The sequence below is a fragment of the Gadus chalcogrammus genome, chromosome 9 (genome assembly GCF_026213295.1).
Source record: "Gadus chalcogrammus isolate NIFS_2021 chromosome 9, NIFS_Gcha_1.0, whole genome shotgun sequence".
Lineage (NCBI taxonomy): Eukaryota > Metazoa > Chordata > Actinopteri > Gadiformes > Gadidae > Gadus > Gadus chalcogrammus.
Genome location: NC_079420.1, coordinates 13,974,171 through 13,998,987, shown reverse-complemented (window position 1 = coordinate 13,998,987; position 24,817 = coordinate 13,974,171). Strand labels below are relative to the sequence as shown.

At 39.2% G+C, this 24,817-nt stretch overlaps 1 protein-coding gene across 1 annotated transcript; it reads right to left on the bottom strand.

Moving 5' to 3' along the window:
• Nucleotides 1-117: 117 nt before the first annotated feature.
• On the bottom strand, nt 118-8,834 carry ttc38 (tetratricopeptide repeat domain 38). Its single transcript, XM_056599393.1, has 14 exons — nt 8,717-8,834; nt 7,084-7,161; nt 6,915-6,996; nt 6,567-6,738; nt 5,340-5,513; nt 4,671-4,746; nt 4,273-4,392; nt 4,025-4,084; nt 3,768-3,806; nt 3,474-3,555; nt 3,187-3,352; nt 1,399-1,558; nt 1,067-1,140; nt 118-677 (listed from the first exon to the last, which is right to left on the bottom strand). The coding sequence occupies exons 1-14, from the start codon at nt 8,744-8,746 to the stop codon at nt 590-592; spliced, it is 1,401 nt and encodes a 466-aa protein (XP_056455368.1). The 5' UTR covers nt 8,747-8,834; the 3' UTR covers nt 118-589.
• Nucleotides 8,835-24,817: the final 15,983 nt, after the last annotated feature.

Below are 24,817 nucleotides of genomic sequence, written 5' to 3'. Positions count from 1 at the left end.
AGAGTGTTTGTGTTGTTTAATTGGGCATACAGGTTCCACTGTTATTGCCAAATAATATTTGCAAATAACAGTGGAGCCTGTACTGTAGGCACAATTGAACAACACAAACTCCTCGAATAATTATAATTTAATGATACATTATTATTGTATGCATTGATTGTATGAATACATTGATCATTTATTCATTTTATATTTGCTCAAACAATGATTGATTTATTTCATTTGGATACATTTTGTGAGGATGTGTGAGTATTTTGTATCTAGTTACATTTAAATTGATTTCGCCTCCTTCCTGGTTATATGATACCAATTCCCAACATTAGGACTCTGCCTAAACAGAGGCCAGAGAGCCGACAATGACAGACGTTGAATGTTACAATGACAGACGTTGTATGTGAAATGTGCCACACAAACTACAATGTTCATGATCATAGAAGTAAAAAAAACAAAGAGAGAAAAAGCATGATGATAGGGTTCACTGGCAACATCAGTGTTTCCTTGTTTACTTCCTTCATAGCAATTAATACGAGGGAATGTAGATGCCTTTTGAAAGGAGCGCTGGGATGGGGATGGGAATGTGCGTTGCATCCTAGCCGTGAAGTGCATGGGATCTCTGGATCAGACGAGTGGTGAGTGGGGAGTTATCTCTCTGAGCATCTCGTTCCATCAGCAGGCACCTGCAAGAGAGGGAGAGTACACAGAGATCAATGGACATCTTCAGTCCTTCCCCTGTGAGGCCTTCCGGATGGAAGAACAAAAAAAAAAGCACATGTCATTCAATGATGGATAAAATATAATAATACTACAGAGAGACGATGGGGGTTATGTGGACACGATGTGAGAATACAACATGAAAGGGAATGGGTATGAGTTTGAGCGCAAGCCCTTTTTTATCTGTGCGTGTGTATGTGTGTGTGTGTGTGTGTGTGTATGCAAATTAACAACGACTCTTTAAGCTTCCTATATATTCGACAGCCTCTTATAAACAAACCGTGCCGCTGATAAGTGTCACTATGTGCATGAATCTAAAAGGAGGAACTATTGCAGATGGAGCTTGAGTCATTACCTGGCCAGTTTGTTGTGGTGCTTGTCGCTGGACTTCATGGCTGCCTGAATGAGCAGCAGGTTGAACACGTCCCGCTGCAGCCACAGTAAACAATTCCATGAGAAGATTAACAAAACAAGGCAAGTCCCTTTCCCTTGAGCACTGTATATGTTTTGTAAGCTGTGTGTACACTTAGGGGGAATAGAATCCCCTCAACATACAATACCTGGTGACTGCACCGGGACAATCGATTTCAATGGTCGCAAATACAAAGAATATGCCTTAGCACAACCCAGACTGCGGTTCAGTCTACACACACCCATCCCGCTCGTTCTCCTGGCCTTTCGCCTCACCTGTGCATCACTGCCGCCTATTTCATTCAGGCGGTAGCGTATGGGCTGCAGCAGCTCCACGGCGCGGCTGTAGTTGCCCTGGTCATACTCCACCATGGCCTGGCACATGGGGACGCCCAGCTTCATGGAGAGCTGGTGATGGTAACTGTCCCCTGGGTTTCTGTGGAGGGGGGGACAGCATCAACAGAATTAGGTTTAGTTTCAGCACAGGAGCAATGTTGTTTAAACATATGTACTGTGTAGTCTCTGCTAGATGCTTATTATAGGATAAACAAAGCTTTATACACAATTTATCGTTTTCGCATGCAAGGGATAATCCACGACTAGGTGTCTGGTTACCGGAGAAGATTGCAAGATGCAGTGGTTTGCCTCCGCAATAAAATGGAAACACTATGGGTTTGACCATATATTTTGCTTTGACTAATTGCTGAAAACAACCTTACTACTCCAGCAAAAAGGCAAATTCATAGCAATGGATGGGAACACATTCCAAACATATTACAACTGAGTAGCGTCAGCCACACTCTATGAACCACCCAGAATAGAATGCTCTGGGAGCTAAATCTTGTTGTTTTTTTCCATAGAGATGCAAGATTAGCCAGGAAATTCCAAAACATGTTTGAGCTAGTATCACCTTGTCAATGCAGAAGTACTAAATAAATAACTTTTGAAAATTATTTATTGTTTGTATTTTGTAGGAGAATTCTTATTCTTGCTATCTTGTTAACTGAGGGTACCTTATTACTTAACAGGGTAACAGGGTTATGTAGCTCGCAGAACATTGGCCAGCTAATGATAGTTTCTGAAATTGTAATGTGCTGTTATTATGCAAGAAATATCCCTTAATTTATATAACAATGACCGAAATGTCTTATTAGTTTTTCAGTTACACCCGCTGTTCAGGACCCTCTTTCTTAGGTTTCAGAGAACTAAAATGTAAGTAAAAAGAAAGTAGAAAAGGTGTCTGTATGCTTGTCAGGATAGGAGAATCACACCGTGGCACACGTAATAAGGCACTGAAAGAGGACAGTGACAGAGGCAGGATGATGCATGGAATCTCTGGCATTACGCTGAATATTCAGCCTTGGAAAGCCATTTAGGATTATCCCTATTCAAAGATGCCTCTATCCCAAGGCTGCAAAGAAGGATATGTAAAGTGAAATTAGAGCTAAATGTGGATTATATAAAACAGTTTCACCACATCGAACGCTACCACAGTAAAACATGGTATATTATGCATATGATAGAATAAGAAATATAATGTATTATTAGCACACAAACCATTCAATGAATGCAGAGCCCCTGCAGTCCATTTTCAGGAATCCCCCATTACCTGATGACTGTGAAAACATCCTACTCCCTGGAAGCGCCGCCCCCCCCCCGTGCCCTGCCCCCCAGTGCCCTGCCCCTTCCTTAACATTACATAACAGAACAAGCTTTTCTCTCAGAGTCTTGTCGCCGTGGGGAACGGAACAGGACAGCTGGGGCGGACAGGCTGTGGTCAGTGTGTCAGAACACATTTTAGGCACCAAGACGCACACCAACATGGGCCAGCGGCGGCTGCGAGCACAACGGCCGCCGTTCAGACACGGTAGGGGGGGGGAGACAGAACGCAGCTCTGAATCCAGGACGATTTTTTTGCCTTAATCCATCACGCGCCAGCACTCGTTCCTGTCTACAGCGCGGAGGCAGAAAGAAGGCCAGTTATGTAAAGGGTGGTGGTGGTGGTTGGGGTGGGGGCTGGTTTTGCGGTGGGGAAGGGAGGAGAGATGATGGAGCAGAGCTTACTGGGCCAGGTCGCGGAGCCCATCCAGCAGCCGCTGGGAGGCGTCGCCCTCCTTGGCCCCAAGAGATGCCATGAGGAAGTGGACGTCGTTGAACACCGTCACGTGGTCGTCAGTGTGAGACAGCGTGGTCTGGACCACCTCACGCCATCGGTCCTTCACACACACACCTGCACCAGACACCATGACAACCAGGGTCAACAGGACGTCTTAAGGTGGACTGTTTAACCAGGTGTAACCAGTTACACCTGGTTAACAGATGATTACCAGGTTTAACAGATTGGGACTCACCCTCCATCTGCAGTCTGTAGAGCAGAGAGCAGGCGTCCACCTTGTCCAACATGCTTCCAGTAGATTTAAGGCTTTTTTTCACCTTCCATGTAGAAAAAGGCCATGTGAGCCTCCAACCACAAACGACACACGATGTACGTATACAAAAAAAACACACATTTTGGCATTTACCAAGGAAAAAAGAAAAACACCATTAAGCATTTATTTCTTATCTGTAGCAAAGTTGATGTTGATATGGGTGTGGAGCAAAAAGAGGTGCATAGACAGAAAAAGAAAATATAAAGAATAACTGACCTTATTATCAAACACTCTCAGTGCAGCTTCATAGTCTCCCTATGAGGAGAGAAATACAGAAACGATAAATAAATCGGAATTAGCCGCAATAAAATACATGGCACACCCCTTTAAGATAGCTTGTTTGGATCTATTAGTGACAATCCGCCGTACCTTTCGACTGACTAATGGGACACCGGGCCAATCAGCAAGAGACCCTGCAATGCATTTGAGTGCAATCTATTCGCTTGACTGAGCAAACTCATTATATTTATTACCTTCTCGATATAGTACAACGCCCAGTGCCAGTAGTTATGACAGGCCAGCATGTCGCATCCCTGGACAAATAAGCAAATAAATATCTCTGATGAATAACTTTTCGACACACAAGTACACTTTGGAAACATTCCTGACACAAGATGTTATTAAATCTTCTCCATGTGGAGGATATATTATTCAGCACGGGGCTGGGGAGTAGGAAGTATTAGAAGGAAGCGATGGACGAAGGAAAGGGCGGGGAACACACCTGCCAGTCCGTCTCGGTGGTCTCCAGGAACTTGAGCCCCTTGTCGACCTCGCCCTTCATCTCATGAATGTGGGCCATAGAGTGGACACACCAAGCGTCGTTCCTCGTCATCTCCAGACCCTGATCAAGCACATTTGCATTAAGTCGTTTAGCAGACGCTCTTCTGAAAATAACTAGAAATTATACAAAAGATATTGTAGTGTGCAGCTTGCTGAAAATAGAGTTTTTAGTATCTGCTACTTTTGAAATGTACACTAGAGGGAAGTTAGCAAGTGCTAAAGCTAATGCTGCACAGCTTACATGAAGGAAGTCGATTTAATGTTTTTAATTAACATGATAATGGGGGGAAACGAAGTGGGGATGGAAACATTGGATTTAATGAAGAGGACAGTGATTACCTCTTTGGCAACTTTCTCTGCTTCGTCATAGAAATGAGTCTCCAGCAACCCGAAGGAGTACAGGCCTTTCAGGTAGCTAACAAACAGAGGAAACCCAATCGCATTACACACTATGCACCGGAAATCTCAATGCGTCGCCTCAATTTCTGACATCATGAGAGCTCACTCTGTGGTAATTAGGGGGCATATCGATTTTTTCCGGCCGCCACGGCCCTAAGGCAACACAATGTTGATTGAGCGAATGAGAGTGAATGAATGAACAGCGCCGTGCTTTCATTTTTAACTAGTCAATATGATGATTACATTACAATCGACCTGCAGGAGCTTCATCTCACACCCCTTGTCTCCCTGCAGACTTTTCCATCATACTGAGCACCGTCTTCCAGGTGTGAATTGGATTTGGTGTCAATACATGATTACATCATTTGCGACTCCTTGCCAATACACATACATGATTAACTTATTATAGCAACAATTGGTCATAGATGTTAACCTCTATAAGCAGGGCATGTCAAGACAAACAAATAAGTCCACGTAAGTCCTGCGGCGGTAGTGCTATCGGACTACAGCCTTCTAAATAATTGGACATCATCGTATAACCTGATGACATTGTATTTACGTCACCCGTTTGAAGCACTTGGGCGTAGATAGCCTCAGGTGAGTGAATACCTGTACAGAGGGATGTGTGGCTTCCAGTGAGGCAGGACCCGGGCCACAGAGTCTCTCAACTGAACCTGGGCACCCATGAAGAAGTAGCCGTCATGAGCAAACTTCAGGGCCAGCAGGTCCGTGGGGTGCTCCACCAGAATACTTTCCCATACACTACATGCTTTAGGAAAGTTCCTGTAAGGAGAAAGCGACGGCCTTTAAGTCCCTCCATTGTTCAAGAACGAAGATGTTTACACAAAGCTCATTAAGCGCTTACGGGTTCCAGGTATGCACCCAGCTACGGTTGGCACAATCTCAAAAAATGAGCAAAGGCATAGGAGATGTTTGATGTGTTTAAAAGGTGCAGTGTGTAGAATTTGGGGTCATAGCGGACCGTGCTTGGCCGAAATGTTATATATTATTCATAAGAACGTTACGTTCTACAGACCCTGCCATGTTGCACCACTATGTTTGTACGGCAGTCAAGAATGGAAAAATTGCTTTATTTTGGATTTAGATGTTTGTTTCACCCAGTTAACAACTGAGATAAGGGCAACTGTTTGGACTATATGCAGTCGACCTCACTATGTGACCCAGGGCTAGATATACCGCACAACGGATGTTTGGCCATCTATTGTGTGTATCATTTGTAAGTAAGATAACCTAGCATAAGTGTATTGTACATTTAATTCCAAATCTATATTCTTCTTATGCTAACTGTGTTAACTGTAGTCGCTATTTGCCAATTGCTGAGGCTGCTTTCCTAATTAAATATGGCCATTGAAGATAATCAGTATGTTAATGATGCCTTCCTAGCATCACCCCTTATTGTTCCTGCATTAAAATACTTTTTGCTGCAGTCCCATTTCAATTTCAACACCCCAAATTGTAATTGTTACATCCACCAAACCATTCCCACACACAGAGAGAGAGAGAGACACACATAGTTTGTGCGTTCAGAATAATTGTGTCAGCAATACACAAAGTATTTGTTTCCGCGCAAGACATTTAATCATCCTTGCCATTCCATGCTTTATTTACTAAAATATTATATAAGGCCTCTCCATAAGTATCAGCGCACAATACAAACGCTCTAGATTGAACAATATCAGCATTGTCTCTCATCTGAAGATGTTCAAAATGATTCCTGCTAGTTTGGCATTGTGTTGCCAACAGCATTAACTAAAAATCACAAGTGGAACCACGTTTATTCGACCATCCAACTTCACAGCCTAGCCATGTTCCTACCCGACGGAGAGGTGCTCCACAGCCTGGGCGTGGAGCTTCTCCCGGGGCGTGATGTCCTGAGCTGCGGCCAGCTCCATCGTGGTCTTCACGGCACTGGCCAGGCGTTGGTTGAGCCTGATAGAGCTGTCTGTCCCCACCAGCTCAAGACCGTTGGTCATCACATGGCCCATGACTGCAGGGGAAAGGGTCCGTTGTTAGAGAACCGATTACTCAAACAGACCCGGTCCCGGGTCAGGTCTCCGGGCCAGTCATCTGTGGACTGATGATGATTTAAACAGGGAATGACACCAGGAATTAATTTACCCTGCAGATTATTTTTGCATTATGTTGCAACGCATTTATACATACCAAAATTTGGATCGGCTTCCTTAATTGCAGTCATGCAGCCTGATATTCCGCCCAAAGTTTCATCATTACGCCAGGTCACATACTGGATACAGAATGACATTGATTAACTGTGAATGTGTGTGTGTGTGTGTGTGTCAGAGGTATGAGTGGCTGAAAGGAGATCGGATACCTGAGAGAGTATTGCGTCATACATTTTGCAGGCTTCATTGCTGCTTGTTGTCAATGGAAGACCCTCATCCTTCCATGCCTGTCCCAACAGAGATGGTCAGAGATTATCCTTTTGCACAAAGAATTCCGCTGTAAGAAAAATACAGGACTAGGTCTATTGCGATTTCTGGTGGATGTCTAGCCCCATGTGTGTGTCATTATCGTTTATTACAGAGGGATTGTTCAAACAAATACTGGGGGGTCACATTAAGAGGGGGGTCTCTGGGTGCATGTATGTGTGTGTGTGTGTGTGTGTGTGTGTGTGTGTGTGTGTGTGTGTGTGTGTGTGTGTGTGTGTGTGTGTGTGTGTGTGTGTGTGTGTGTGTGTGTGTGTGTGTGTGTGTGTGTGTGTGTGGACTCTAGAAAATAGACTACCACTTGTAAAAGCATTTTTTTTTTTTTTTCTGTTTGTGCCAATGATTTGCTCAACGTTTGAATTCCAAAATATAAAGTTCACTGTTTATTCGGAGACTGAAATTATGACACATAGAGTCGACCGTAGGCCTCGGCCATATTAAATATGATGTATCCTGGATGGTTATTATGTTACATTATGAATTATTTTTGGAGTGTGACAGTCAGACTGTTTAGACCCTTTGGCTTGGTGAGTCTTCATTGGGTAATGAAGCCACACAGGATAAACAAGCACACACACACACACACACACACACACACACACACACACACACACACACACACACACACACACACACACACACACACACACACACACACACACACACACACACACACACACACACACACACACAAACGATTGTTTTGGATTTAGACATTTGTCTCATCCAGTAAACAACCTATATAAGGCAACCGTGCGGATTGTTGGCATTCTACCTCGCTGTTACCCAAGGCAGGTGATAACCAGCCTTGTAAAGCACTGTTATTATACAACCATGGGTAAAGTACAAACTTTCTCCAACATCAATCAATAACGCGCATGCATGCTGCTCGGCGTCTAGAACTGCACCTCATCATAAATCGTCTTGGTTTAATAATCGACCGTTCAATAAGAGCAAAAATAAAATAAAAATAATATTATTTATTTGTAGCTGTTGTCAGCTGTACAAAGTCGTAGAACTAGAACAGAGACAAGGAAATACATACACATACACACACATCAAGTGAAATGATCTCCTGGTAAATGTATTTCCATCGTAGCCTACTAGTATTTTGATAGTATTGTTTTTAATCGAAAGTGGTACCAGTGGTACGCGTAGGTTACCATAGTTTGCGAACCACTGGTCTATGCATAGCCTACATGGGAAAAAGGAGGAATTTTAGTAATTTCTTAATTTGACTAATTATTTTTTTCATTTTGTCGGGTCGTTTCCAGTTGCAGAGGAAATACTTCTTTACCTTGATGAGCCCACATAGAGTTTCTGATCCTATCTCGATTTCCTATCTGCTTAGCTCTATGCAGTATTATACACAGTATATGAATCCAAATACTGCCCGTTCTTTATAGTTATGTTTCGTTCTGAAGTTGTACACGTTAGTCCAATGATGTTGAATGTTGGGTTTCGTTTCAAAAGTTATCTGCACACATGCCATTTTACCCGATTTGCTACAAAACTTACCTTGCAGTCCCTAAAACTTGAGGCAAGCATCTTTAGTAGTTCTGAATCTCAGCAACCAATGTAAGGTCAATGCCGTGTTCACCTAGCGCAAGTCTTCCGGTACTGGTATTAGACTACGACTCCGCTAAAACCAAGTGGGGCTCAGCCAGATGGGCGGAGCTTGACCTAGTCCAGCTCCCCCTCTCTGGACCTAGGCCAGCTGACTGGGTTTTTCTGCTAGCCAATCAACCCAGTTATGGAGGGTTATGGTAAGGTTTACAGGTTAGGGTTAGGGTTAGGGTTAGGTGTGGAAGGGTTAATGAGTTATTGTTTCAGCTAGATAATGATTCGAACAATATGAAATTTAATTTTAACGCGTTTTGGGCAGAAAGTTCCGTAGCTGATGGGAACAAGATAAAACGTCTGGACAACAACGACCTTATACAAATTTCTCTAAAGGTTTAAGATGAAACCTTTGTATTAGAGTGGCCACTCTAGAAACACATTGTTAAATCAACTTACACAATTCCAAATGTCATTGTGTATCATTAATAATGTACATACTTATATAAAATTAATATGGTAATTTGATGACCTATAAAAAATGAATATGGTCATTTTGGTGATGACACATCCAAAATGAATATGGTAATTTGGGTGACATATCCAAAATTAATATGGTAATTTAAGGGCGTAATCACGCCAGGAAAGTAAGGGCGTATTCACACCAGGAAAGTCCTTTAGTTCGCTCTCTTTGGTCCGGACCAAAATAAAATGATATTCTTTTTGGTTTGGTGCGGTTCCTTTTCACATTGCAATTTTCGCAGAAATGACAACAAACCCACATATGTGCAAAGATCGTTTAATCATTGGACAAAAAGGTCTGGGGTGGGGTAAAGCGTTAAATAAAAAAAAAGGGGGGTGGGGGGAAGCGCTAGTAATCAAACATGGTTATACAGCGTGATATAGGCCTACATTGATCTGCAGACCGGTCGAAGTCCTTCTCCCTCATCCTGACTCAGAATGTATTAAATGCATTGGAATTTGTATGTGTGTTTCCAGCATACTTTTTACCTGCTGCCGTGACATTCGGGTTAAAATTAGTCGTGGCTCAACATGGAGCAAAGAGGAGACGGAATGTCTATTGGATATCAGACGTCTCCTCTTTGCCCCATATTGAATCACGACTAATTTCCAACTTACAGTCCGACATTAATCTCGGAGTTACCGTGGCGCTCATCAAACACTAATTTCCATAAGGCGCACAGCTGAGCGGGTGACTGTTACGTCAAAAGAGGCGTATGATTTTGAGCACTGGATCGGACCGAGGCGTTCGTTTGGAAGCGAACCGAGAATACTCTCCGGCTGGGTCTCAGCCCGACTGTTGGTCCGCACCAGGGTTTGATGGTTTTATTCACACCATCGATTTTTTTGGTTTCGTTCAAACCAGGGGCGATTCTAGGGTCAGAGCTTTAGGGGTGCTGAGCACTCAATGAGCCCCACTACCACACCACCCACCCTTTTTTCTCACAAAAAAAAAAAATATGTCTATTGAAAAATAACTTTATCATTTTAACATTGGTTCAACTAACTCAAAAGATTTTTTTCTTTTTTTGGAGCCCTTTCCAGAAAACCAGCTTTATTGTGACAGTTCACACAGCCGCCTGTAACAAACACAAAACCCTCTTCATTCAGCTGGTTTTACTGACCGTTAACTCCATGTGCCTCCTTCTGTATCAACAGTCATTAGATTAGATTCAACTTTATTGTCATTGAACAAAGTAACAGGTACTTGGACAACAAAATGTAAGTCATGTAAGTCTGCAAATTATTTACAAATGGCCATCTCTAATCTACTTGGTTGCACACCTGTCTGAACTTTCATAAAACAAGCTTCACATCAAGAACAAAAAAAAGAAGGTAAACCCAAAAAGTAAAAAAAATCTACTTTACCCAGGTCTTGAAAATACTTAGAAATTAAAGATATAAAAAAAGAAAGAGAGGGAAATCTTTGATAGTACTTCCCCTGAATCCCCATTTGGCTCTTCCATGTATGCAGGTAATACTGTACACTCTACTTTGGGAGAGTTAATCTATGTCGCCGAACTTTGAGGGTGGCAAACCTGTCAATGACCCTTTGGTGTTCAATTCTTTCAAGCAACTCCTTCTCAATGGACATCACAGCTAGGTGCTGGAGTCTGCTTTGGCCTGTGGTCCTCCTGAGCCATGTATGGAGCCGACGCAAGGCACTAAAAGACCGCTCACATGTACAGCTGCTAGCTCGTATTGTCAAGGCAAGATTTTTTCAGAAAGTTTTTTGCAATTATCACTTCCTCTGACTTAAGTTCAATATGGTAATGCAGAGCCAGTGCTGTCAGATGTGGCTCAGACAAGAAGTGGCCTGAGGTTGGACTGCATGCCTGAATTCCATTGAGTACCTCCTCATTCACACCAGAAAAACGCCTCTCAAGTTAACAGATCAATCGGTCCAGACAAGGAAACAAAAGTTTCCTCTTGAGATCTTCAGACTCTGAGGAGCCATAGGTTTCACTGCCTGCCCCACAAGTTGACTCAACAACATATCCATTATTTTTGTCTTGGTGCTTTGTCAGGGTGCTTTTTTTTTTAAATGGGCTTGTACACCCCCAACATCCCCACTCATGACAGCTGCCCCATCGTAGGTCTGTGCCACACATTTCAACTGATGAATTCCCTTCTTTACCAACTGATTTTCAATTGCAGCTGTTATCGAAGTAGCATTAAACTGTGACACCTCTGTAAGGGCTAGGAACCTTTCTTTGACAGCACCCTCAACAGATACGTACCTAACACAGAGTGCCAACTGTTCTGTCTTTCCATCCCTGGCCTCATCAGCCATAATGGCATACATATTGGCTCCCTTTATCTCACTGATGATATTTTCTGTTAGTTCTTGTGAACAGCACTCTATCATCTCATTTTGGCTATCAGATGAGAGGTATGTGGTGTTTGAAGGGGCTGTGTAACACTGCAAGAAGGGATCAAATTTGGCCAAAAGTGGCATGGACTCTAGGAAATTGCCTTTGTTGTGACTCTCATCCGCTTCATCATGACCTCTGAATGCTATGCCTTGCTTCCCCAAGAAGCAGGTTACTGCCAAAATACGCTCTAGGTACTCCCTTCTTTCACTGATTTCAGTGGCACTTGCTGCCTCTATCTGCTCTACAACATTACCTTTTGACAGGTTTGCTTTGTAGTTGTTCCAACAAACCATACTGTCCTTATGTGACTGTGTTGTTTCATGTTTTTGAAATTTGATCATTAACAAGTGCATCCTTTCTGACATTTTTGCCAAAGACCCTACAAGGAAAGCAGAAAGCAGCATTTTGTCTAACTGAGTATTCCAGCCATCTGAAACTTTTGGACCACTGTTGTCTTTTTTGTGTGCCAAACTGAGTATGAGGGTATTGAGTCAGCTTTAACTGTTTAGGACCAGTGTCCTTATCCCCTAAGTCTGAACAGCTCTCTTCTGTCCCTGCTGCTTTGGCTTGGTGGTCTCTATGTTGCACTCCCTCAGTCTCTACATTTCTTTCACTAGTCGATTCCCTCTCATCCCTTATGGACTCTCCCTGTTTTTCTCCTCCTTTAATATGAAAAAATGTGGTGTAAAATAATGTTACAAAAAGTCAATGTAATTAGGCTACTTAATGCCAATAAGTAAGTATAGGAGTATGAGTTTTTACTGTTTTGCTTGCCACTATTCACTATGTCAATTTATTGTTGTTGTTTTCTCCCCTGGTTCTTCCTGCATGCTCTCCCTTTCCCCTTCTCCTTCTCCATCTGGTCTCCACTCCAACCTAGGTCGAGTGGATGCCACACTCGACCTAGGTTGCTTTCGGTGCTCCTCTATAACCAGGACACATGATGATGATGTTGGAGACCAGTTTATTCTAGAGATTGAAGGAAAATGGTACATTAGGATGGTGATCCATGCTGCCATGCCGGAGATTACTCAGAGTGTGTGTGTGTGTGATGATGGCTGGTTTAACCAATGCATATTATTGATTAACAGGTGTGTAGATTGTGGCCAGTGTGTCCTTCGTCTGCCCTTCTGTGTCCTTTATGGTTTGGAAAGGAGGATGCTGACCGTGTGCATAATTCATGGTGGAGTTGATCCACGCTTCTTTTCTTTTCTTATCCACGCGTCTGTTTCTTGAGCTTTGAGGTAAAACTCAACCTCCTGCCTCATGGGATGGAAACAGAGACAGATTCTTAATTGAAAAGTTATTGCATTGCAACTTAAAGGCCATGTTGTTTTTTTAGAAGCCTTGTCACTAAGCCATGCATTCAAAAAGTTTTCACACCAGATTTGTAGTTTTTGGGAGATATTGGATATTTGAACCAGCCTCCTGCAATGCTTGCTGGCAACAAGTTTGAATGTATAGCCTATTGCTTTGACTATTGGCATACTTTAATTTTTTAGAAACATGGAGCTGAGACTGTCCACTATGTTATCACAGATGCAGAAGAGCTTGAGTAAGATAGGAACTCGGAGGTACATCTACTCCTTGGAGTGGATATTCCTGGTCCAGTCTGCAGCAGATTACTTTACAGATGGACAAATGCACCCGGCATTGGGTCAGTTATGAATTTATATATCAGGGAAAACCTGAGGTGGGGGAAGGGTGAACTCATCCATAAAACATTTGATTTGTATTGTTTTATTATGTGTGTGTTTCTCTTAAGGTTTGAGGCAGAGTTCTTGGTTTCCTTGACAGGGCTCACCCTGAAATCGTTGAGGTTCACCAATGTACTGAGACCACTGGAGGCGAAAGATATGTCAACTTTGTTTGAGTTTTACTTCTCAGCCCGTGGTAGTAAGAGACGGCGTCTGTTCCTTAAGAGAATTGATCTAGTAATAGTTTTGTTTCTGTGTAGAAGGAGAATGAAGAGCTTTGACACTGGAGATTATCCTGGAGTTTGTCTCTGGAACTTCAGCCGAGCCTCGCTGGGCCTCCCACAGCGTCCTGTCATTGTTTTTCTCCATGATGAAGCCACTTAAAGCTTTCCAGAGGCAAACGCATCCGTCTAATGTCGTAGTTCTCACATTGCCAATTCACCAACAATGAAAAATGAAGAAACCGTATAACTAGTATTTCTGCAACCTTCATGTTCTGACATTGAATTATTTTACCTTTACAAACAAAACAAGAAAAAATAAGTTTCCAGGAAAAAGCCTTCCTAAGGGTACATACACATTACAGTGCTGTTATATGGCATACTATTTTGTTCAGATTAAAGCTGCTTAACACTAGAACACTAAGGATTGTTATACAATTATTGTAGCCCGACCAGTACTTGATTTATGAGTCAAATATCAATCCTTTATGATTGATGACCATCAAAGATTCCTGATGCAAATGTTTTATCAGATATCACTCTTTTTTTACCCTCTAATGTGTTTGTCAAAGAGCTCTGAGGCAGGATATTATACAGTTGGAGGCATGATTATACTTCCTGCAATTCAGGTATGTAAATAGACAAGAGTGGCTCTGTGGGTTGCCAAACCTCACCTTGTGATAAAAACAAAGGAGAAAGGTTCAATAGATTATCAATCCAGCAGATTGATGCAGTTGGATTTTATCAATAAATTGTGTTTGATTGTTTTAAAACTCCCCCCTAAATATATGTCTGTAATCCTTACACAACATACAGGCAAATTACGTATTGGCACTGCTCCACCTGCGTGCAGCTGCAGCTGCATTTATCTGGGTCAACAAGTATCGTACCCTAGGCGTAGGGTACGGCCACCTGCTCTCCAAATGGCCACCGTGCGAAATATGCAGTAGGCCTACCAAAGGCAGAGGGGACGTGAAACTACTGATGAATTGCAGAAACTCAATTTGCTGTCCTGAAACATTAATGGCTAGTCTGCCACGACTTCCTGAACAAACAGGATTAGATAAAGGAGCCTGCTTAAAAAATATATGCATTAAGCAGATTCCTGATTACCTTCTTAAATTCTAATACACTCTCTAAATGTCAGTCTTAAAGTCGCATATATTTACATTTCTACATACGAAAAAAGAGGAAAGATATTTTATATAAAATGTGCATTTAATATAGTAGGCTGATAAAAGTATGTGTTTTCTTTGGATATACATATATTTTATTATTATTATTTGTTTGTCATTTCTTTTATTTTGATTTTTTTTGTATATGTGTGTGTGTTATGTTTTAAACTTTATAGATATATTTCGCAAAAAGCAACTGTTTACATTTTAAATGTTGTATGGTTGTGAGATTTGTAGTGTAAATCTTCGTCGAGGGACTTAGCGACCGCGAAGGGTTCTGATCATGATTAATAGGACCTGGGATGTGTCACCAAGAGACGTTTATAACGATGAAGTGTTTTAGGCTGTATTATTATTTTAATGAAAAATGAAACGGCAATCACTACACCCATTTGTGCCCATAGTAGCCTTCCACGCTACTGCAAGGTCACACTCTGACGCCTTAGCGGTGCTCTGGGGACAAAACTACATTGTCTTATTCAATTCAAGTTGCTGACATCATTGTAATTTTTGGTAAATTATAAATATATAAAATACCAGAGACAAACACAATGATTTGTTTAGTATGGTGGATTGTGCTGTTCTGTGTTGGCCCTAAATTCTCCCTGTGTTTACACCTGGCAGCCCGGCTCACCCAGCTGCTCCTCTTGCCAGCCATGTGTGTCCGAGCCAGCCAAACGGATCACCAGTTACTACTACATGGAATTCTGAAGGTTCACCTAGCAGCTATATTTAATGAAAAAATTAAATATCCAGCAATAAACACACACACATTACATTACACCCGACTAAAACGATGTGGCATTTTTTTTAATTTTGTTTTGCATTTGTTTATGCTATTTAAATTCATCCCTAATCATTCCAATGTCCCAGAGAGTCCCATATTTATTTATTTTATTTAGAGATTAAAATACTTTGGTCAAAGATGCACTGTGTAGGATTTAGTGGCATTCAGATTACAGACTACAGATTTGATCAGATAAGCGGTGACATCATGTGCTAGGTAGGCCTACTGCAACTTGAACTTTGACAGAGATATCTCTCGATCTATTGGCCAAGAAGAAAGAGTTGAGGAAGATATGGTTGGATTGAACATTCATTCACCGTGACCGCGGCGCTGGCACTCCCGCGACTCCCAGCTGCCCCGTCGTGCCCGGGCACCGTGACCTTGGGCACCGCGGCCGTGGACACGGCACTCCCGCGTCTCCCGCGACTCCCGCCGGGCCCCCTGAACGAATGAATGAATGGCCAGGGAACCGTTTTTTTTTCAAAAAAAAAAAAAAATTCATGACGACCAATAAAATACGACAGTGTTACCCCTTATATTTTATTTGAATAAGACAACAGTGTTACCCCTTATGTTTTTTTTCATGAAGACCAATAAAAAACAACAGTGTTACCCCTTGTGTTTTTTTTCATGACGACCAATAAAAAACAACAGTGTTACCCCTTATGTTTTTTTTCATGACGACCAATAGAAAACAACAGTGTTACCCCTTATGTTTTTTTCATGACGACCAATAAAAAACAACAGTGTTACCCCTTGTGTTTTTTTTCATGACGACCAATAAAAAACAACAGTGTTACCCCTTATGTTTTTTTTTATGACGACCAATAAAATACGACAGTGTTACCCCTTATATTTTATTTGATAAAGACAACAGTGTTACCCCTTATGTTTTTTTTCATGACTACCAATAAAAAACAACAGTGTTACCCCTTGTGGTTTTTTTCATGATGACCAATAAAAAACAACAGTGTTACCCCTTATATTTTTTTTCATGACGATCAATAAAAAACGACAGTGTTACCCCTTATATTTTATTTGAATAAGACAACAGTGTTCCCCCTTACGTTTTTTTTCATGAAGACCAATAAAAAACAACAGTGTTACCCCTTGTGTTTTTTTTCATGACGACCAATAAAAAACAACAGTGTTACCCCTTATGTTTTTTTTCATGAAGACCAATAAAAAACAACAGTGTTCCCCCTTATGTTTTTTTCATGACGACCAATAAAAAACAACAGTGTTACCCCTTGTGTTTTTTTTCATGACGACCAATAAAAAACAACAGTGTTACCCCTTATGTTTCTTTTTATGACGACCAATAAAATACGACAGTGTTACCCCTTATATTTTATTTGATAAAGACAACAGTGTTACCCCTTATGTTTTTTTTCATGACTACCAATAAAAAACAACAGTGTTACCCCTTGTGGTTTTTTTCATGATGACAAATAAAAAACAACAGTGTTACCCCTTATGTTTTTTTTCATGACGACCAATAAAAAACAGTGTTACCCGTTATGTTTTTTTTTATGACGACCAATAAAATACGGCAGTGTTACCCCTTATATTTTATTTGATAAAGACAACAGTGTTACCCCTTATGTTTTTTTTCATGACTACCATTAAAAAACAACAGTGTTACCCCTTATGTTTTTTTTCATGACGACCAATAAAAAACAACAGTGTTACCCCTTGTGTTTTTTTTCATGAAGACCAATAAAAAACAACAGTGTCACCCCTTATGTTTTTTATATGACGACCAATAAAATACGACAGTGTTACCCCTTATATTTTATTTGATAAAGACAACAGTGTTACCCCTTATGTTTTTTTTCATGACTACCAATAAAAAACAACAGTGTTACCCCTTGTGGTTTTTTTCATGATGACCAATAAAAAACAACAGTGTTACCCCTTATGTTTTTTTTCATGACGATCAATAAAAAACGACAGTGTTACCCCTTATATTTTATTTGACAAAGACAACAGTGTTACCCCTTATGTTTTTTTTCATAACGACCAATAAAAAACAACAGTGTTACCCCTTATGTTTTTTTTCATGACGACCAATAAAAAACAACAGTGTTACCCCTTATGTTTTTTTTCATGAAGACCAATAAAAAACAACAGTGTTACCCCTTGTGTTTTTTTTCATGACGACCAATAAAAAACAACAGTGTTACCCCTTATGTTTTTCTTCATGACGAAGAATAAAAAACAACAGTGTTACCCCTTATGTTTTTTTCATGACGACCAATAAAAAACAACAGTGTTACCCCTTGTGTTTTTTTTCATGACAACCAATAAAAAACAACAGTGTTACCCCTTATGTTTTTTTTTATGACGACCAATAAAATACGACAGTGTTACCCCTTATATTTTATTTGATAAAGACAACAGTGTTACCCCTTATGTTTTTTTTCAAGACTACCAATAAAAAACAACAGTGTTACCCCTTGTGGTTTTTTTCATGATGACCAATAAAAAACGACAGTGTTACCCCTTATGTTTTTTTTCATGACGACCAATAAAAAACAACAGTGTTACCCCTTATGTTTTTTTTTATGACGACCAATAAAATACGACAGTGTTACCCCTTATGTTTTTTTTCATGACGACCAATAAAAAACGACAGTGTTACCCCTTATGTTTTTTTTCATGACGACCAATAAAAAACAACAGTGTTACCCCTTATGTTTTTTTTTATGACGACCAATAAAATACGACAGTGTTACCCCTTATGTTTTTTTTCATGACGACCAATAAAAAACAACAGTGTTACCCCTTATGTTTTTTTAATGACGACCAATAAAAAACAACAGTGTTACCCCTTATGTTTTTTTTCATGACGACCAATAAAAAACAACAGTGTTACCCCTTATGTTTCTTTTTATGACGACCAATAAAATACGACAGTGTTACCCCTTATATTTTATTTGATAAAGACAACAGTGTTACCCCTTATGTTTTTTTTCATGACTACCAATAAAAAACAACAGTGTTACCCCTTGTGGTTTTTTTCATGATGACAAATAAAAAACAACAGTGTTACCCCTTATGTTTTTTTTCATGACGACCAATAAAAAACAGTGTTACCCGTTATGTTTTTTTTTATGACGACCAATAAAATACGGCAGTGTTACCCCTTATATTTTATTTGATAAAGACAACAGTGTTACCCCTTATGTTTTTTTTCATGACTACCAATAAAAAACAACAGTGTTACCCCTTATGTTTTTTTTCATGACGACCAATAAAAAACAACAGTGTTACCCCTTGTGTTTTTTTTCATGAAGACCAATAAAAAACAACAGTGTCACCCCTTATGTTTTTTATATGACGACCAATAAAATACGACAGTGTTACCCCTTATATTTTATTTGATAAAGACAACAGTGTTACCCCTTATGTTTTTTTTCATGACTACCAATAAAAAACAACAGTGTTACCCCTTGTGGTTTTTTTCATGATGACCAATAAAAAACAACAGTGTTACCCCTTATGTTTTCATGACGATCAATAAAAAACGACAGTGTTACCCCTTATATTTTATTTGACAAAGACAACAGTGTTACCCCTTATGTTTTTTTTCATAACGACCAATAAAAAACAACAGTGTTACCCCTTATGTTTTTTTTCATGACGACCAATAAAAAACAACAGTGTTACCCCTTATGTTTTTTTTCAAGAAGACCAATAAAAAACAACAGTGTTACCCCTTGTGTTTTTTTTCATGACGACCAATAAAAAACAACAGTGTTACCCCTTATGTTTTTCTTCATGACGAAGAATAAAAAACAACAGTGTTACCCCTTATGTTTTTTTCATGACGACCAATAAAAACAACAGTGTTACCCCTTGTGTTTTTTTTCATGACGACCAATAAAAAACAACAGTGTTACCCCTTATGTTTTTTTTTATGACGACCAATAAAATACGACAGTGTTACCCCTTATATTTTATTTGATAAAGACAACAGTGTTACCCCTTATGTTTTTTTTCAAGACTACCAATAAAAAACAACAGTGTTACCCCTTGTGGTTTTTTTCATGATGACCAATAAAAAACAACAGTGTTACCCCTTATGTTTCTTTTTATGACGACCAATAAAATACGACAGTGTTACCCCTTATATTTTATTTGATAAAGACAACAGTGTTACCCCTTATGTTTTTTTTCATGACTACCAATAAAAAACAACAGTGTTACCCCTTGTGGTTTTTTTCATGATGACAAATAAAAAACAACAGTGTTACCCCTTATGTTTTTTTTCATGACGACCAATAAAAAACAGTGTTACCCGTTATGTTTTTTTTTATGACGACCAATAAAATACGGCAGTGTTACCCCTTATATTTTATTTGATAAAGACAACAGTGTTACCCCTTATGTTTTTTTTCATGACTACCAATAAAAAACAACAGTGTTACCCCTTATGTTTTTTTTCATGACGACCAATAAAAAACAACAGTGTTACCCCTTGTGTTTTTTTTCATGAAGACCAATAAAAAACAACAGTGTCACCCCTTATGTTTTTTATATGACGACCAATAAAATACGACAGTGTTACCCCTTATATTTTATTTGATAAAGACAACAGTGTTACCCTTTATGTTTTTTTTCATGACTACCAATAAAAAACAACAGTGTTACCCCTTGTGGTTTTTTTCATGATGACCAATAAAAAACAACAGTGTTACCCCTTATGTTTTCATGACGATCAATAAAAAACGACAGTGTTACCCCTTATATTTTATTTGACAAAGACAACAGTGTTACCCCTTATGTTTTTTTTCATAACGACCAATAAAAAACAACAGTGTTACCCCTTATGTTTTTTTTCATGACGACCAATAAAAAACAACAGTGTTACCCCTTATGTTTTTTTTCATGAAGACCAATAAAAAACAACAGTGTTACCCCTTGTGTTTTTTTTCATGACGACCAATAAAAAACAACAGTGTTACCCCTTATGTTTTTCTTCATGACGAAGAATAAAAAACAACAGTGTTACCCCTTATGTTTTTTTCATGACGACCAATAAAAAACAACAGTGTTACCCCTTGTGTTTTTTTTCATGACGACCAATAAAAAACAACAGTGTTACCCCTTATGTTTTTTTTTATGACGACCAATAAAATACGACAGTGTTACCCCTTATATTTTATTTGATAAAGACAACAGTGTTACCCCTTATGTTTTTTTTCAAGACTACCAATAAAAAACAACAGTGTTACCCCTTGTGGTTTTTTTCATGATGACCAATAAAAAACGACAGTGTTACCCCTTATGTTTCTTTTCATGACGACCAATAAAAAACAACAGTGTTACCCCTTGTTTTTTTTTATGACGACCAATAAAATACGACAGTGTTACCCCTTATGTTTTTTTTCATGACGACCAATAAAAAACAACAGTGTTACCCCTTGTGTTTTTTTTCATGACGACCAATAAAAAACAACAGTGTTACCCCTTGTGTTTTTTTTCATGACGACCAATAAAAAACAACAGTGTTACCCCTTATGTTTTTTTTATGACGACCAATAAAATACGACAGTGTTACCCCTTATATTTTATTTGATAAAGACAACAGTGTTACCCCTTATGGTTTTTTTCATGACTACCAATAAAAAACAACAGTGTTACCCCTTGTGTTTTTTTTCATGATAACCAATAAAAAACAACAGTGTTACCCCTTATGTTTTTTTTCATGACGATCAATAAAAAACAACAGTGTTACCCCTTATATTTTATTTGACAAAGACAACAGTGTTACCCCTTATGTTTTTTTTCATGACGAACAATAAAAAACAACAGTGTTACCCCTTATGTTTTTTTTCATGACGACCAATAAAAAACAACAGTGTTACCCCTTATGTTTTTTTTCATGACGATCAATAAAAAACAACAGTGTTACCCCTTATGTTTTTTTTCATGACGACCAATAAAAAACAACAGTGTTACCCCTTATGTTTTTTTTCATGACGACCAATAAAAAACAACAGTGTTACCCCTTATGGTTTTTTTCATGATGACCAACATAAAGATCAGCAGTAGAGATAGAAGACAAAGAGAGGGAGACAAGATGCAGAAGCAGAATTAGAAGAAGAATCAGAAGCAGAAGTAGAAGAAGAAGCAAAGCAGAAGCAGAAGTAGAAGAAGAAGCAGAAGCAGAGGCAGAAGTAGAAGTAGAAGCAGAAGAAGAAGCAGAAGAAGAAAGAATTGAATAAAGACTATCATGCGTTAGCATAAAGGTTTTGACTTCCGAGCCACGGAAACGACAGTGTTACCCCTTATGTTTTTTTTCATGACGACCAAAGAAAAACGACAGTGTCACCCTTCATGTTTCATTTGGTAAAAACGACAGTGTTACCCCCTATGTTTTATTCGATACATCTCGACAGTGTTACCCCTTGTGTTTTTTTTCATGACGACCAATAAAAAACAACAGTGTTACCCCTTGAGTTTTTTTTCATGATGACCAATAAAAAACAACAGTGTTACCCCTTATGTTTTTTTTCATGGCGACCAATAAAAAACGACAGTGTTACCCCTTATGTTTTTTTTCATGACGATCCATAAAAAACGACAGTGTTGCCCCTTATATTTTATTGTGTTACCCCTTATGTTTTTTTTCATGACGACCAATAAAAAACAACAGTGTTACCCCTTGTGTTTTTTTTCATGACGACCAATAAAAAACAACAGTTGTACCCCTGTCAACGTTTTGGCGGGAATCCGACCCTGAGCTGTTTAGAGTGTTAACCTCTGCACTAATCAATGCACCAACAAGACACCGAATAAAATCAACAAAATGGTTATACTTGACTTTATAATTCGCATGAAATAGAAATAAGAGTATTCGAACAGAGGACATCAACCGGACTTGAACCCCGGTCTCCAGGGGGTTAGCTCACAGCACTCCCCACTTCCCACTGAGATTTGTAATTTAATTGTGTTTGAGGTAATACATGACAGTGCAATAGACATGAATAATAAATAATGTCATGTGTCAATGTTTAATGTCATGTATATCCAATAAAGAGGATATACATGACATTAAAATGTATGTGTGTATTTCTATTATTTCCCTCATGTTTTTTTTCATGACGACCAATAAAAAACAACAGTGTTACCCCTTATGTTTTTTTTCATGACGACCAATAAAAAAACAACAGTGTTACCCCTTATGTTTTTTTTCATGACGACCAATAAAAAACAACAGTGTTACCCCTTATGTTTTTTTTCATAACGGCCAATAAAAAACGACAGTGTTACCCCTTATGTTTTTTTCATTTAGACTAATAAAAACCAACAGTGTCACCCCTCATGTTTCATTTGATAAAAACGACAGTGTTACCCCCTATGTTTTATTCGATACTTTTCGACAGTGGGCTCTTATGGGTTTTTCATGAAGACAGATAAAGAACGACAGTGTTACCCTTTACGTATCTTTTGATAAAAACGACAGTGTTACCCCTTATATTTTATTTGACAAGGACAATTTTATTTTTTTTGCAAATATGTTTTTTTTCATGACGACCAATAAAATACGACAGTGTTACCCCTTATATTTTATTTGACAAAGACAACAGTGTTACCCCTTATGTTTTTTTTCATGACGACCAATAAAACATTTTTTTTGGTCGTCATGAAAAAAAACATCAGGGGTAACTTACCCCTTATGTTTTTATTCATGACGACCAATAAAAAAACAACAGTGTTAACCCTTATGTTTTTTTTCATGACGAAAAATAAAAAAAAAAAGTGTTACCCCTTATGTTTTTTTTCATGACGACCAATAAAAAAACAACAGTGTTACCCCTTATGTTTTTTTTCATGACGACCAAAAAATAAAAACAGTGTTACCCCTTATGGTTTTTTTCATGACGACCAATAAAAAAACAACAGTGTTAACCCTTATGTTTTTTTTCATGACGAAAAATAAAAAAAAAAAGTGTTCCCCCTTATGTTTTTTTTCATGACGACCAATAAAAAAACAACAGTGTTACCCCTTATGGTTTTTTTCATGACGACCAAAGAAAAACGACAGTGTCACCGCTCATGTTTCATTTGATAAAAACGACAGTGTTACCCCCTATGTTTTAATTGATAAATATCGACAGTGTTACCCCTTATGTTTTTTTTCATGACGACCAATAAAAAATGACAGTGTTACCCCTTATGTTTTTTTTCATGACGACCAATAAAAAACAACAGTGTTACCCCTTATGGTTCTTTTCATGACGACCAAAGAAAAACGACAGTGTCACCCCTCGTGTTTCATTGATAAAAACGACAGTGTTACCCCCTAGGTTTTAATGGATAAATATCGACAGTGTTACCCCTTATGGATTTTTTCATGACAACCAATAAAAAACAACAGTGATACCCCTTATGTTTTTTTTCATGACGACCAATGAAAAACACCAGTGTTGCCCCTTATTTTTTTTTTCATGACGACCAATAAAAAACGATGTTTTATGTTTTTTTGCCCCCTGTTTTATTTGATGAATATCGACAGTGTTACCCCTTATGTTTATTTCATGACGGCCGATAAAAAACTACAGAGTTACCCCTCATGTTTTTTCCATGTTGACCAATAAAAAACAACAGTGGTACCCCTGTCAACGTTTTTGCGGGGATCCGAACTTATCAATGCACCATCAAGACACAGAATAAAGCCAACACAATGGTTATACTTGACTTTATAATTCGCATGAAATAGAGATAAGAGTCTTCCAACAGAGGACATCAACCAGACTTCAATCCTGGTCTCCAGGGGGTTAGCTCACAGCTCTCCCCACTTCCAACTGAGATTTATAAGTTAAATATGTCATTCTGACCAGGGACATTAAGACATTTCGGTCATCCTCATTTTTTCCCGGGTCAATGATCGGTAATAACCGGACAACGGAAACTCTGCTATAAACCGACCTAACTTTTACCGTCAACACAGAACCCGATTTTCTCAAACAGAAGTTACAAAATAATGTCTGGTAGTAAGTAGGCCTACGGGTAGCATAGAACTGACGTTAGCCAAGTGGGGGCTCCATGGTTGCTAAATCTAATGAGAGAGGTAAAATTGCCATGAAGGAAGGAAAGCATAGTATGCCTTGCGACTGTGCTTCGCAGTATGCCTCGCGAAACCCAGTATGCCTTTCGAAACACCTCGTGATTGGTCGATGAAACGCTACCAGGAACGCCTAAAGGGCGTTCTTGTGTCATGACGGAAACGCCCAAGCCTGCAGATGGACCCTTCTCCTTTTTTTTGCTATC